Source organism: Callithrix jacchus, chromosome 1 (assembly GCF_049354715.1).
Source record: "Callithrix jacchus isolate 240 chromosome 1, calJac240_pri, whole genome shotgun sequence".
Lineage (NCBI taxonomy): Eukaryota > Metazoa > Chordata > Mammalia > Primates > Cebidae > Callithrix > Callithrix jacchus.
The window spans coordinates 185120033-185134555 of NC_133502.1; the positions used below are offsets into that span (position 1 = coordinate 185120033).

The 14523-nt window shown below is 65.3% G+C and overlaps 1 protein-coding gene across 10 annotated transcripts; it reads left to right on the forward strand.

Annotated features, from left to right (window-relative positions):
* The first annotated feature begins 1988 nt into the window (after positions 1–1988).
* EGFL7 (EGF like domain multiple 7) lies at positions 1989–14270 on the forward strand. 10 transcript variants are annotated; one of them, XM_078332206.1, is made up of 11 exons: positions 1989–2220; positions 3231–3338; positions 6859–6945; positions 10228–10347; positions 10553–10669; positions 11588–11703; positions 11899–11994; positions 12144–12305; positions 12926–12990; positions 13630–13792; positions 13888–14270. In XM_078332206.1, the coding sequence occupies exons 2-11, from the start codon at positions 3286–3288 to the stop codon at positions 13905–13907; spliced, it is 999 nt and encodes a 332-aa protein (XP_078188332.1). In that variant the 5' UTR covers positions 1989–2220; positions 3231–3285; the 3' UTR covers positions 13908–14270. The 10 variants fall into 10 exon arrangements, with proteins under 10 accessions (XP_078188332.1, XP_078188330.1, XP_009003790.3 ...); XM_078332204.1 differs by having other exon boundaries at positions 3236–3338; XM_009005542.5 differs by lacking the exons at positions 1989–2220; positions 3231–3338 and adding an exon at positions 5140–5313.
* The last annotated feature ends 253 nt before the right edge of the window (positions 14271–14523 follow it).

Consider the following 14523-nt stretch of genomic DNA (forward strand, 5'->3'; position numbering starts at 1 on the left):
TGCTGCCCAGGTACTTGTCCACAGAGCAGGGCCCGGACCTGGGATAGGTGGCCTGCAGCAGGTTCTGGGAAGGTGCAGAGCCCTCACCCCCCACCGGGCGTGTCACCCAGTGGTAAACTTGAACTGCAGTGAGATGTGGGCTTAGAGATGGCAAAGGGAGCCTGAGGGGCCCGTAGCCTGCGCAGGAGACACAGCCCCTCAGCCACACCCCAGGGCCCCACAAGCCCCAAGGCCGGCAGCAGGTGCTGGAAGCATCCCTGGGAGAACAGAGCTCGTTCAGTTCTGCACCCGCTGCTGGGGCCTCAGAGCACGTACAGGCAGGGGGGCGCTTAGCCATGAACAGCTTCGAGTTATCTTTTGGCAGACGTGAAGAGGAGCACACTCCCCTTAGGCTGTCCCGGGGGGTCTCCAGTCCCAGGCGGGGCAGGAAGCCAGGGAGTGCCTGATAGTTCTCAGGCCAACGCCAGCAGCTCGGGAGCATCCGGCGCCCACACCTTGCCAGCACTTGCTGTTGTCTGTGGTTTGCATTTTAGCCATTCTGATGATTTTGTAGTAGTATTGCTATATTGTCATATTTTTTCATGTAGGAAGGTGAAGAAAAATTTTTTTCTTTTGGAGACTGAGGTCTCGCTCTGTTGCCCAGGCTGGAGTGCAGTGGCACAACCTCAGCTTGCTGCAATCTCCGCCTCCTGGGTTTAAGCAATTCTTGTGCCTCAGCCTCCAGAGTAGCAGGGATGACAGGCGCCAGCCACCATGTCTGGCTCATTTTGTATTTTTAGTGGAGACGGGGTTTCACCGTATTGGGCAGACTGGTCTTGAACTCCTGACCTAAGGTGATCTGCCCGCCTCGGGCTCCGAAAGTGCTGGGGCTACAGGCGTGAGTCATGGCGCACGGCCAACAGAATCTTACTCTTTAAACAGAAGAATTCATCCCTAGGAAGAGACTTGCTTTGCAGGGGAGACACCTGGCTGGGCTGAGAGCGGAGGGAGGGCCTCGGGGAACAGGAACATGTGGATTCTGAGGCCCTGGGGTGTGGCCGAGGGGCTGTCTCCTGCCCAGGCTACAGGCCCCTCAGGCTCCCTTTGCCATCTCTAAGCCCACATCTCACTGCAGTTCAAGTTTACCACTGGGTGACACGCCCGGTGGGGGGTGAGGGCTCTGCACCTTCCCAGAACCTGCTGCAGGCCACCTATCCCAGGTCCGGGCCCTGCTCTGTGGACAAGTACCTGGGCAGCAGGGTGGTACATGGGCGGGATTGGACTTTGTGCTGAGCATGATGGGCACCTTGGGAGGAGGTCACATGACCCGATGTCGCCCTCCATGGAGCTCCCTGAGCACCAAGTGTGAGGGGCAGCGGCGCCCAGCAAGGCCGAGGAGGGGTGACTGTCATTCAGGCAGGAATCAGGGTGGATGGGACCAGGGTAGGGGCAATTCGGGAGAAAGGACACTCAGTTGCATTCTGGAGGCAAAGCTGAGGGGAACCTGCCAAGAAGCCAGCCCACAAGGCCATGGATGTCTCCAAGGCATCAGCTGGAGCAGCGGGCGGCCCCAGGCAGGGAGAAGGGAGCAGCAAAGGCAAGAGTGTGGGGTCCCCTGGCCACTGGGTTCCGGTCCTGGCCCTCTGCTTTCCACCCACTGAACAAGAGGCTTCTACCTGTGAACCTCCGCTGAAAATGGAAGCCCCTCAGCTCTAGAGTGTCGCTCCGGTGCAGGGGTCAGGGGCCCGAGCAGGCAGGGAGAGGAGAGGAAAGGCTGGGGGACCCACTTCTCCCTGCCCGGACCCTCTCTCAGGAGCAGAAGGCTCCTCTGCCCATAGGCACCCCTGCCTGGCACCTCCCTTCAGCCCCCGTTGGGACCGGGACTGGTGGGGACCAGGCACATCCTCTGATGGAAAGGTTCCACCACATCTGTGGCTGACAGAGCCAGCTGTCAGAGGCCAGGGGGCGCCGGGGTAAACAGGAAGCCCCATCCCTCCTGCACGTGCTTCACTCCCTTCTCCAGCACCTCCTGCAGCCCGGCTCCGCGGCCATGCCTGGTGCCCCTCTGCCTCTGGCCACCTGAGATACCCAGACTGGCCTCTGCCAGGGGCTCAGTCTGCCCTCTCCTGGGACTGCAAAGGCCAAAAGCACTTGGGTGAGGGGTCCAGGAAGCCCAGGAGGGCCCAGGGGCTCCGCCAGACCTCTCCACGCCTCTCCGCCCAGCCAGGGCACTCTGGGAAGGTAAGGCAGCCCTTCCCCTTACAACTAACCTCAGAGCATTCCCAGGCAGCCTGAAGGCCTCCCCTTAGAACTAACCTCAGAGCATTCCCAGGCAGCCTGAAGGTCACTGGGACAACCTGGCCCTACTGACAGGAGGGCCAATGAGGAAACTGAGGCCTGTGTGGGGCACAAAGCTGGGACCAGAGCTCCAGCTCCTGCCCCTGCTGGGCCTCCGTCTCTGACATCACCCCAGGCAGGGTGAGGCCACAGGCTCCAGACCTCCCAGTGCCCAGATGAGGACACATGCAGGCCTCGGGGCAGCCGCCAATCCCACTGGGTTCCCCCTCTGTGCTGGGCCCCTGCAGTGAGGGAGGGGGCCAGACGTGGGCCCGAGCTGTCTTCCGTGGGGCTGCAGTCTTGGCAGGAGACTGTGTGTGCCATGATCCCAAACCCAAGCCACCAGAGCGGCAAGGGCAGGGAAGGGGCGTCTCCAAGGACGGGAGGGTGAGGGAGGGGCGCGCCTGCCCTCTGCTGAGCCCTAGGCCTTGGGCACAGAGTGCGCTCCACCCAAAGCAGAATCTGGGGGCGGCCCCACCCCCCACACCCCCAGTACCCTCTGGAGTCCAAGAGGGTACAGACAGCAAGCATGTCTGTCCCCTGCCAATCCCTCGACCCTTCGGTACCTGATGTGACCCTGGCATTAGGGCAACACCCCAGCCCACCTCCTGCACCTGCTGCTTAGGCTCTGGGAGCCCAAGAGAGTAGAGTACCCCTCCCTTGGTGGCTCCAGGCCACAGGAGAGGGCACAGCTGGCACTCTGGGCCTGAGCCGGGGCCTCCTTCCCTTGGGGAGGGTCTGGTCTTGGCCTGGGGAGGGGCTGGGGGCAGGGCAGAGCTTGTCAGGAGGGGGTTGCAGTGAAAACAAGTTGGCAGCAGGCTGGGCGCAGCCCCCCAGGCTCGCACCCAGACCCCAATGCCAGAAGGGCAGCGTGGGGAGGACTCAGACTCTGCCCTCACCCCCTGGCCTGCAAGCCCAGCATTCCATTCACCGGGAAGGCCCCCAGCCGGCGAAGCCTCAGCGAGACTCATGCACTCAGCTACTTGGCTCCTCCTGCCTGCAGCCGCCCCCTGGCCAGACAGGTCTGTTGATAGGGGCTGCTCCAGGCTGGGGCACAGGACAAGCTGGGGTTGGGGGACAGAGGGCTCCCCAACAGGAGGAAGGAAGGAAGGGTGAGGCAGCTTCCTACACACCATCCCAGCCCTGCTGGCCTCCCTGCTCAGCTGGGCCAGTCGCCTCACCCTGTGGGCCTCAGTTTCTCCCTCTACACAGAAGGAGTTAGACCTAGCCCACCCCAGGTTTGTGGGTCCTTCCGCCCAGAAGCCAGCACAGATCTAGAGGAGTAAGGGCAGGGGGGAGGGGGAAGGTTGCAGTGACACAGGTGGAGGGCAAGAGGGCACCTCCTAGGATGGGGGCACAAGTCTAGTGGGCCCCAATATGCTGGTGGGACAGGCTGGCCAGGGCAGAAGAAGCCCCTGGGTGGGAGAGCCAGGGGGCCAAGGAAGGCACAGGGGGGCTGAGGGTGCAGCCAGTAGGGTAAGGGCCAGATCCCAGGTGGCCTAGTGTGGAGGAGATGGGGAAAAGGGGGTTCTGCCTATCTGCTCCAACCTTGGGGCAGGGGCCCCCTCTGGAAAGAGGCCCTTCCTGCTCAGACCAGCCGTGTCTGGTGCCAGAATTGCCCCCTTCAACCATCTTAGTGACCATGGGGCAGGTGCAGAAACTGAAGCCCGAAGAGTGAGGCCCTGAGCCCTGGGCACAGCCCGGCGTGCAGAGCAGATTCTTCCCTGGCCATGGGTAGAGGGGAGCTGGTCCCTGCTTGGGGGGAGGGGTGTCACTTGTAGGGGAGGTTTCCTGCCTGCCCGCCAAAGTCCAGTGGGGAATTTCCCAGCTGCCCGGCCTCCTGTGAGCCCTGGAAAGGTGGGGCACACTGACCTTTCCAGGCCCTGCTCCAGCACCTGGGTTCCAGCTGTGCCCTCCGAGGCCGCCCAGCTCCCTTCCACACCTCGTCCCCTCCCACCCCACCCACCATTGCCACAATGCCTCGCTCCGCCTGAGGTGCCCACGGCCACCTGAATAGGAAGCTGAGGGTCAGACCTGAGGGCTGGAACCCCGGGAACCTACCAGTACACCCCGTTATCACCCCATCTCCCACATCCCTCCCCAGTCTGCCACCAGCCAGAGCACCCCTGGGAAGTGGGGCTGGGGGCATCGGGCCTGCTTGTCCATCTCCAGGGCAGGGCTCACAGCCTCACTGGCAGCTATCTTAGGGAAGAGGCCTGAGTCACAGTGCTGAGGCCTGCCCCATGCCGCCACCCCCTACCATGGGCCTCAGGGACCCACAGAATAGGGTGTTCTCAGGCCACTCAGCCTGCCTTGCCCACCCCAGTCCCTTCCAGCTGGGCCTCGCCACCTGACACCCCCCACTGGTGTCAGGCTGGTCTCTGCCTTGGCCTGGGGCCCCTCCCGGCTCCCATGCTGTGTCACACACATCTGGGGGTGTCCTGTGGGAGGGCCAGTATCCTGTGGCCCACAGAACAAGCAGGTCCCCTCTGTCCAGACACACAAGTGTGCCCTGTGGACCCACTGTCCCGCCGGGCTCCCATCCTGCACCCCGCACCTTCCCCAGGGTCTCCAGCAGGGTCCAATCCTGATTTCTGGCTGCTTTGAGGCTAGACTCTGATGCCCCCGGGGACAGCTTCCCCACCCCCAGCAGTCTCTCCAGGCCCCTCACACGGTGGCCCCCGCCCCACTCAGCCTCCTGTTTGTCCGACAACACGTCTCTGTTATCAGCGGAGAACACACACAGGAAGTCCGGCTGGAAAGGGCCCATCCCAATCCCGATTACCCAGGACGGGGCATAAAAAGCCGCCCTTCCTCACCGGGGGGGAGCCTCCCTGCACCAAGCCGGCTGCCCCGCACGGCTTCGAGGGAGGCTCCTGGGGACAGGACAGGCAGGCCGGCCTCGGGAGGTGCCTCCAGGCAAGGGCCAGGGTGCATCCCCCGTCCCGGGACACAGCAGCAACAGCCATGGCCACGCCTGGGCTCCCGCAGCATCAGGTACGGCAGGGGAGGCCTTGGAGGGGCACGGAGCAGATGGGGCACCCCCAAATGTGCTCACTCCCTCGGACCTTGGCGCCTGCTGAGTGCTCTGCAGTCCACTCCCTGGCGTTGCAGAGGAGGGGTCCCAGTTCGCTTCCCTTCTGCACAGAGGAGGCCACTGAGGCCCCACGGCCCAGCACCTGCTAGTGGGTGGCCCAGCATGGGTCCCAGTCCATCCTGCTGACTCCAGCACTTCCCCCAAAGCCGCCCTTCCCCTGAGCCCACCTTCTGGCCTTCCTCTGCCTCAGAGGAGCAGCCCCTGGGGTTGGCAGCAAAGTTCAGCTCCACCAGGCCCGCCTCCAGGGCCTTGGTGCTGTGCCTGGGGTATCCCACGGGCTGGGGTCTCCTCAGCTTCTCCCAAGCAGTGGATGAGCACCCCAATGGGGGTCTGGGGAGGGGAACTGACCCCGAGGGAGATGAACCCCAAAGCCAAATCTAGCCAGGATGAGCAGTGTGAATCCAGGGTGTGGCACCTGGGGCTCAGGCTTCTGGACGACTTGGTAGGGTGTAGTGGGCAAACGGGTGTCCCTGTGGCCCCCCTTAGACCTTGGAGAAGCCCTTGTTCCCCCCTGCCCCAGCCCCATGCAGTAGCTGAAGCCCCATTGAAAAACCCCAAAGCCACATGGGTCCTAGAAGGCCCCACTTTTTGTCTCATATGTCCACGCCAAGAAGCCTGTCCGAGAACCCCCACTTTCCAGACGGTGGGGCCTAGCCAGGACCGGGGCAGAGAGGGCTGGCTTGGGGCAGCCCAGGAGCTGCCCTTTCTGCTTTGTCACCTCTTCTGGACTCAGGCAGGAGAGGTGGGCAAGCAGGTCAAAGGGTCAAATGACCGCAGCTCCAGAGATGAGGCCGGGGCAAGGGACAGGGCAGGGCGGCTCTCCCACCCAGAGGTCCCCTAGGCCCCACTCCTCAGTGCCCAGGGCTAGGTAAGAACTGCCCTGCATGGGCTCAGGGCACCAGGAGGCCTAGGACTCCCCATTGCGATGAGGAACGCCCCCGACAGCAGCTGCTCTGGCCGTCCCTTTGGCCATGTGCCAGGGGCTTCCAGGCCTCCTGGTCCAGAGCAGTGGCCATGGATTACAAGGTGGGGCGGCCTCATTTTGGGGGCTCCTCTCCAGGCACCTGGGTTGCTCCCTTCCTCCAGCTCCCATGCGCCAAAGTAGCCCCAAGCTGGTGGCCCTCCCCTATCCATCTGCAGGCCGCTAGCCCAGTGCCTTCGGCTTTGTGGAGGGACCTCCAGCTCCATTCACAGCGGCCTTCCATCCCCACACCAGGGAGCCCAGGGCTGGAGAAAACAGCCCCATTTTACCGAAGCCCAAGAGGACAACCAGCTGGGACAGAACGGGCTGGGGGTGGGTGCAGGATGGGGGTCTGCAGGCCCAGCACAGGAGGACGTCCCACAGCAGCACCCAAGGCTGGACCCGGGCCCCTTCTCAGCCCCCAGACTTCAGGGTGATCAGGACTGTGGGTGGACACTACCCACACCTACTCTCCAACCTGCAGCCCCCAGGGCCCGGGAGGCACAGGTGGCCCTGCCCCGAGGAGCAGCTGCAGCCCCGGTCCCAGGGATGACGGATTCTCCTCTGACAGGTGAGTCCCACGTCTTACACAGGCACCCACTCTGGCTCCGAGACAGGGTGCTGGCTCCCGCTGGGTCTGAGGGGCTGCTGAATTGGGCTGGTCTGGGCCTCACGTGCTTTGGCAGTGGATTGCGGTGGGGCAGTGACCTTAACATCACGTGCCCCAGGGCTGTTTATCCCCGTCTTACACATTTGGAAATGGAGCCTGGAGAGGAGAGGTGACCCACCCAGGAGCCTGTGGCAGGACTGTGGGTGTGAGGAGACTCCTGGGGCCTGTGGATTCCCTGGGAGGAGCGTTCCGCCCTGGCCCTGACTGTCCTGAACACAGCAGGGATCCAGTGTCCCCGTTGAGGGTGCCTGATGCCTCAGACAGGGCCAGGTGGGGGCTGGTGCAGGGGCCCCCAACCTAACACTCAAAGGCCGGGAGGGAGGCCTGTGTCCCCCCCGCCCCCCCCCCGGTCCCATCTGGGCTCTGCTGTGTGGTCTCGGAGGAGTCCTAGGCCTCTGGGCCTGGGGTAGGGACGGTGGGGACGCCCACCGCCCGCGAGGCTGCAGGACCGAGCTCAGTGCTGCCCAGAGCCGGGTGCCCACCGGCGGCTGAGACACGCGTCCTGAGCGGTTTTCGTCCTGGGGGTTTGAGAGCCAGCAAAGGGCGGAGTCAGTGTCAGCGCCCTGGGCGGCGTCCCGGCTCCCGGCGGCCGGCCGCAGTCTTGCGTCCTCAGCGGCCGCGCAGCGAGCGCTCTGCCCGGGGACTTGAGATTCTGGAGGGGGCTGGGGGGCCGCGGTCCGAGGCGCGTTTGCGTCAGCCCCAGGTTTCGGCGGAGTCACTGTCCGCCCGTGGGCGGCGCGTCCGCCGCGGGGCCTCAGTTTCCCCGTCTGCACAATGGGGACGGGGAGAGGGCGGGGCAAGGCCGTCAGGTGGGGCGGGGCCAGGGGCGGGGCGGGCTCGGGGCCCCCACGGCGCGGGCTCGGGCGGCAGCGGCGGCGGCGCGTGCGCGCCCCGGATCCGGCGGTGAGTGCGGAGCGAGCGGGGCGCGGGGTCTGGGTCTGTCCGCCGCCGGGGCCCGGGCGAGGCTGGGACCCGTGGAAGCCCCAGGGACGGGGGACCTGGCGGCGCGCAGGGGGCAGCTGGGGGCGATGCAGCGCGACCGCGGGGGCCGGGGGTGGAGCGGGCCGGGGCCCCCGCAGCTGGGTCGGGCCGCGCCGGGAGAATGGGCCCAGCGGCCCCGGGGACCGGCTCCCCATGCCGTTCAAGGACCACGCTCCGGGAACGCGGGGGGCGCCGCGGACCCTCGTCCCACCCGGCCCGACCCCGCCGCGGGCCCAGCCCAGCCCCCTGCTCCACCCGCCCCGGCCCGTCTGGCTCCGCCTCTGCGCCCTCCCCCGCGGGCCCCCAGCCCGGCTCCTGCTGCGAGGGGTCCCCCAGTGCCTGCGGCGCGGCCAGGCCCCTCCCTCTGCGGACAGGCCTCCAGCGGTGGGGGCTGCGGCCGGGCAGGTGCGGGGGGCGGCGGTAGGGTCCGCGGGCGCTGAGGGGTCGGGACTGGACCGCTCGCCCACCTGGAGCCGCCGCCCCCTCCCCACCCGGCAACACCGGGTCGAGGCCGTGGCCCCCCCAGGGATATGGGGCTTGCAGCGCCGGCTCACGGAGCGCCGCGGGCTTCCTCTGGCCTCGGGAAAAGCGTGACTTTCAGAAATTGAGTCCGCACTTCTCAGCATTGCTTCCCCTCCAGACGACACTCAGGAATTGTGGGGGGTGCGGTGCGAACATTCGTGTGGGGCAATGAGGTCTGCGAGATTCGCCTCCCGCCAGGCCCGGCCTCCCCCTGCCCACCCCGAGCCACCCAGCCGCTGCCACCTCTTCCTTCCTGAGTCCTACACCCCAGAGTCGCCTGTCTTCCCACTTCGAGTATTGCCTGGGGGTCGCACCAGGAATCTCCAGCTAGCTCTGACCCCTGGACAAACTCCTGCCCAAAAACTGCTGTGATATCCCCGAACCTCCAGGCTAAGTCTCACCCCCAGCTGCCCAGGGCAGCCTCTGCCCTGCCCTCTTCTCCCTAGCCCACAGAGGACAGGAGGCCCGGGAAGGAACCCCACCCCCCCCCCGCCCCCCAGCCACTCTCCCTGCTGGGACCGGGTGATGCGGTGGCAGAGCCCGTGAGAAGCCGGTGTGGGGTCGAGCTCCACACCCAGTGGGGCTGGGCCAGCGGCGAAGGCTCCGTGACCTCCGAAGACAGTGTGACTGTTTATAGGACAGACTGTCAGAGCCTCGGCAGGGCCTCAGAGACCCTATTCTAGTGGTGGCTGAGAACACTGAGTCCCAGAGAAGGGACAGCCTTACCCTAGCCTCCAGCCCCACCTGAATACTGGCCTTTCCCTGCGGGGGCCCTGAAGTGCCTGGAAAGGACCCCGCCCAGCCCTTGGGAAGCACCCTTGAGAAGCCCTGGGTGGAACCCCAGAGCCTGGCTGCACACAGGACAGCATCCCCTGCCCCCGCACTGTCACAGATCATTAACTCTGGGCTCTCTTATACTCCCAGGGAGCCCCCCACCCCACCCAGGCCCCCAGCTCCTGTCACACAGCCAGGAGGGGGTTGGGTTCTGGCTCCCATGACACTAGGGGGCTGCACCCCAGCCCTAGGGTGCACCCTCACAGCCACTGTCCCTAAAGCCCTGGAGGCTGATTGCACACATGTCCCAGCATGCAAGGGACCCCTCTGAAATGAAGGCTGCCCATCTTGTGGTCGTAGAATCTGTACGCTCCCTGACAGCTCCTGCTGTCTTGTGGCTGCTCATCTGTCCCCCAGCCGGCTCCACACTCAGATGAGGAGAAACCAAAGCCCAGAAGGGCTGAGGCCAGCAAGTCCCTGGTGGGGCTGGTTCCCAGCTCTGCCCACGGACACCCGTTTGCACAGCCTGGGGTGCAGGTTCGCCCCTGCCCTGCTGTGAGGAGGGACCTGGAACCAGGCAGGACAGGAGAAAGTGGCCCATTGCTGAGCCATCCTTACTGGAGCCCAGGGTGTCCCAGACCCCCAGCAGGATCCACGAGATTCCTACAGCAAGAGCTCTGGGCGGCGTCACTCCTATGGCTGCCGGGCTGTGGCCCCAGCTGGTGGTGGCTGGTGAGGGTCTGGCTAGCTGGAAGAGGGGGCCAGGGGAGGAGAGAGTGGGCACCACCGGTGGAGGCTCCAGTGGAGATAAGCTGGGCAGGCCTCATGGAGCAAGTGCAGACTGCGCCAGTGGCCTGGGGGCGGGGCGTCTGCGGGGATCCTGAAGGGCTATGCTCTGTGTCCCAGGCCACCCAGAGGAGAAGGCCCCCTGCCGGAGGCACAGGCCATGTGGGGCTCTCAGGAGGTTCTGCTGGCGTGCCTTCTGGTGTTGGCAGCGCGTGGCATGGAGCACACCTACCGGCCAGGGTGAGCCAAGCCCTGGCCCCTGAGGGCTGGGGTGGGGAGACCCAGGGCCCTCAGTCCTTCCCTGAGGGTTTCCTCCTCAGCACCTGTAGGAGAGTCGAGGGGGCTCCTGCTGAGGTTCCTGCCCTGGCCGCATGTCCCATCATCCTTGGGTCCTGGGGCTGAGGGTCCTGCTCCAAGACTCCCTGGCTGTGTGTCCTCCCCACAGCCGCAGGGTGTGTGCAGTCGGGGCTCACAGGGGCCCCATCGCCGAATCCTTTGTGCAGCGTGTGTATCAGCCCTTCCTCACCACCTGTGATGGGCACCGGGCCTGCAGCACCTACCGGTGAGCGCCCCGCCAAGCCTACCCAGCCCCAGCCCCCCAAGACACCCTCAGCTGCCACACATCAGCCTGTCGGGGGTGGGGGATGAATCCTGGGGCCCCAGATGGGAATCTGAGACCAGAGCCGTGAGAGGACCAGCTGAGATGGGTGACCCAGGGCAGCCTGAGCCCAGGGGGTTCCTCAACCACCTCCAACATGCCAATCCTTGTTCTTACCCTGACGCGTCCACAGGGCATCAGCTCTGAGGCCAGTGCCATGTTTAGAGGGTTGCCCATCCAGTCTGCGGCCCTCCACTGCGCCCCTCCCTGCCCCAGCATCCTCAGCTGCAGTCTACAGGGGATGATGCCCCATGCCCCGGTCCCACTTCACAGAGCTCCACTGGGTATACCCCTCCAAGTGACGGCCCCTGACAAGCACAGATGAGACCCTGTGGTGCCCTGTGTGCCCACACAGGAGCCCAGGCCCTAGTTCTCAGCTTCAGCTGGGTCCTCCTTCCTGGGTGTGGGGCTTCAGTCCCTATTGGGGGAGGGCCTGGGATGTAGACTCTTGGAGGTGTAAGGAGTGCGCCAGTGCCCAGGGCCCACACTGCGGCGACCCACTGAAGGCTGGGCACGCCCTCGCCTCTGGGCCTGGATGCCCCCAAGTAGGAGGCTGGAGAGATGGGGGCACACACAGGCCTGGGCACTGCCTCTGCTCCACAGAGAGCATGGCTGGGCCTCCAGCATGGGCTTGAGTCCCGGTCAGCGCCAGAAGGCCCAGGCAGGGAAGCGGCTTGTGCAGTGACCCCTCAGTGCCATCTCTCGGGGAGAAGATCCCCACACTGGGGTGACCATGTCCATTCTGAGAGGGGACTGTGGGTGCCCAGCAGGCGGCTGAGGGGGAGCAGGATGCCCCTCTGAGCCGCCCCGCCCACCCCACAGAACCATCTATAGGACTGCTTACCGCCGCAGCCCTGGGCTGGCCCCTGCCAGGCCTCGCTACACATGCTGCCCTGGCTGGAAGAGGACCAGCTGGCTCCCTGGGGCCTGCGGAGCAGGTGAGAGCCACCCCTCAGCGACGGGAGTTAGCCAGGAGGGTGAACCTTCCCCATACATCCAGCAACACCCCTGAGGCTTTTCTTGACCCCTGAGCAAAGCACCTCCCTGCTGCAGAGCACCCTCCCACCCAGCGGCTGCCCCCACAGGGTACCGGGGACCGAACTGAGCTGGTGACCCGCCTTCCTCACCCACAGCAATATGCCAGCCGCCGTGCCGGAACGGAGGGAGCTGTGTCCAGCCTGGCCACTGCCGCTGCCCATCGGGGTGGCAGGGTGACACCTGCCAGTCAGGTGAGGCTGGCTCCGCCCTGGGGGCCCCTGAGGCACCTCCTTGCATGTCCTTCGGTGACTGCCAGCCCATAAGTGCGTGTGTGTTAAGGGAGCCGAGTGGACAGGACCCCTCCTGCAGGCATGGCCACCTGACACCCCATTTCCTGCAGATGTGGACGAATGCAGTGCTGGCAGGGGCCACTGTCCCCAGCGCTGCATCAACACTGCCGGCAGTTACTGGTGCCAGTGTTGGGAGGGGCACAGCCTGTCTGCAGATGGCACATTCTGTGTGCCCAAGGGAGGGCCCCCCAGGCTGGCCCCCAACCCAACAGGTAAACTCAGCCCTGGCTGTGCCCAGCCTGGGGAGGTGGGCAGGCAGTGGAGATTGTCCTGTGGCTCTGTTAGGCATGGTGAGGGACACTGGAATTTCGGTGGGGGCTCCTTCTCCACTGGGGAGGATAGAGAGGGAGGACTGGTAGGTTCCCAAGAACTGGGGGCAGGCTGCCTGGAGTTTCATCTCAGCCAAGGTGAAGATGCCCAGCCCCTGGGTCCTGTCTGCGCCCCACTGAAGTGTTCTGGAAGACGCCTGGCCTCTGCTGGTGACAGGACATTATTACTTTTGGTACGCGCTGTGACACTTCAAACTCGTACCGTGAGTAATAATGCGCTGTCCACAGCACCACATCCAAGCACCGAGGAGACCTCAGCTCCAACCTCCCTCAGCTGGGAGGCACCCAGGGACAGTGGGGAGAAACATCTGCCCAGAGCCACGCACCCCCATGTGCTTAGGCAGCACGGCCTTGAGACCTCTGGCCAGCGCCAGGCAGGCGGCCGGACGGACAGAGACCTGGGCCTGAGTCTTCTGGCTCTGCCTCTCCTGGGGACAGGAGGGAGACTGGGGGGTGGGTGGGGAGACAGCCATCCCTGACCCAGTGCCTATCTCTGCTCCCAGGAGTGGACAGTGCAATGAAGGAGGAGGTGCAGAGGTTGCGATCCAGGGTGGACCTGCTGGAGGAGGTAAGGCCTGGGGTGGGGCAGGTCCTCGCCACAGCAGAGAGAGGCCCAGGCCGGGGTACGGGCTTTGTAGCCTCCTGAGACCTCAACCCACGGATGGCTGGGGGTGGTCCAAAGAGGTCCTGGCCCCAGGGAGGCGGCTTCCTTGCTGCTGACAGCCAAGGGGGCCGTGGCCTGGATCCATGCCAGGCAGAGGAAGCTGGACACTGGCCAAGACCCCCTAGGGCTAGAGGGCCCAAGCTTGGCAGCCCCCGAGACTACACACAGAGCCTGGATGCAGACCGGGCCACCCCACCACCACCACCTTTGCCCCCACCAGGACAAAGAGCTCTCGCCAGCCTTCCCACTGGCCACTGGTCCAGCTGTCCCCCTGGTTCTCCTGCCAGGGACCCCAAGGCTGGGACCGCCTGGCCAGTCTGATGCCCCAGGCACCCCCCATGCCAAGGACTCTTCCGGCACAGCAGCTCCCTCTAGTGGCCGCCCGGAGCCCTGCCGCGTGTTCTTCCTCTAGCGGCCACTGGGAGCCCTGCAGGGGCTGGGGCTGGAGCTGGAGGCCATAGAGTCCTTCCCAGGGGTCCTCCCTCAACCCTGTGGGGAGGAAAGCAGGGCTGGCCCGGGGTCACCGCCCTTCCAAACCCGCAGAAGCTGCAGCTGGTGCTGGCCCCACTGCACAGCCTGGCCTCGCAGGCGCTGGAGTTGGGGCTCCCGGACCCTGGCAGCCTCCTGGTGCACTCTCTCCAGCAGCTGGGCCGCATCGACTCCCTGAGCGAGCAGATCTCCTTCCTGGAGGAGCAGCTGGGCTCCTGTGAGTGCCCCCCCTCCAGAGCCCTCCTCTCCAGCGGTGGGGTGGGGAGGCTGTGGGGAGCAGTGACCTCTGACCTTAGTGTCATCTCACCCTAGGCTCCTGCAAGGACTCGTGACACCCCAGCCCCTGGCTGGACTGAGCCCCTCCCCTGCCCTGCAGCCCCTGTCCCTGCCCGACATGCTGGGGTCACCACTGCGGGGTGACTGAGCAGAAGGCTGGGCAGGGCCCTCCTCCTCCTCCCCCTCTCCATCAGGAGGCTCCCAGGGTTCTGGCATGGGTGGGCTGGGGTCTTCTGTGTGAACCCACCCCAGCCACCCCAATGGCATATCAGGGCCTGGTGGCCCCTCCGCTGAGGGAAGGTACGAACTCACAAGTTCTCTGCCAGGGCTTGGGACCCGTGGCATGGGAGCTGGGAGGCCGGGTGGGGCCTCGGTGGGGCCGGCCACCTGACGCCCGGAAGAATAAAGATGAAATGTGAGCTGCTGTGTTGTGGATGCACTGAGGGCCAGGCGCCAGCCAGCAAATGGGGACAGGTGGAGTGGACAGTCATGGGGTGGGGAGGGGGCTCTAAGGGAGAGGGGGTGGGCAGGTGGCTTCTGTAAGGCTTTGGAGAGCTTTGTCCTGGGGACGTGTTGGCCCCAGCCAGAGTCCAAAGAGCAAACCTCCGGCCTCCTTCCCAGTGCCCTGAGGATCCCAGCACACCGGCCCCTCGGGCAACACCCCCCATAGAT

What these genes read in the sequence shown, in the direction of transcription:
- EGFL7 (XM_078332206.1), top strand. Translation starts at nt 3,286, where the DNA reads ATGCACTCAGCTACTTGGCTCCTCCTGCCTGCAGCCGCCCCCTGGCCA. An exon ending in CGGGCCTGCAGCACCTACCG is followed by an intron (nt 10,670 to 11,587) that starts GTGAGCGCCCCG and finishes CCCACCCCACAG; the next exon opens with AACCATCTATAGGACTGCTT. An exon ending in GGGTGGACCTGCTGGAGGAG is followed by an intron (nt 12,991 to 13,629) that starts GTAAGGCCTGGG and finishes CCAAACCCGCAG; the next exon opens with AAGCTGCAGCTGGTGCTGGC.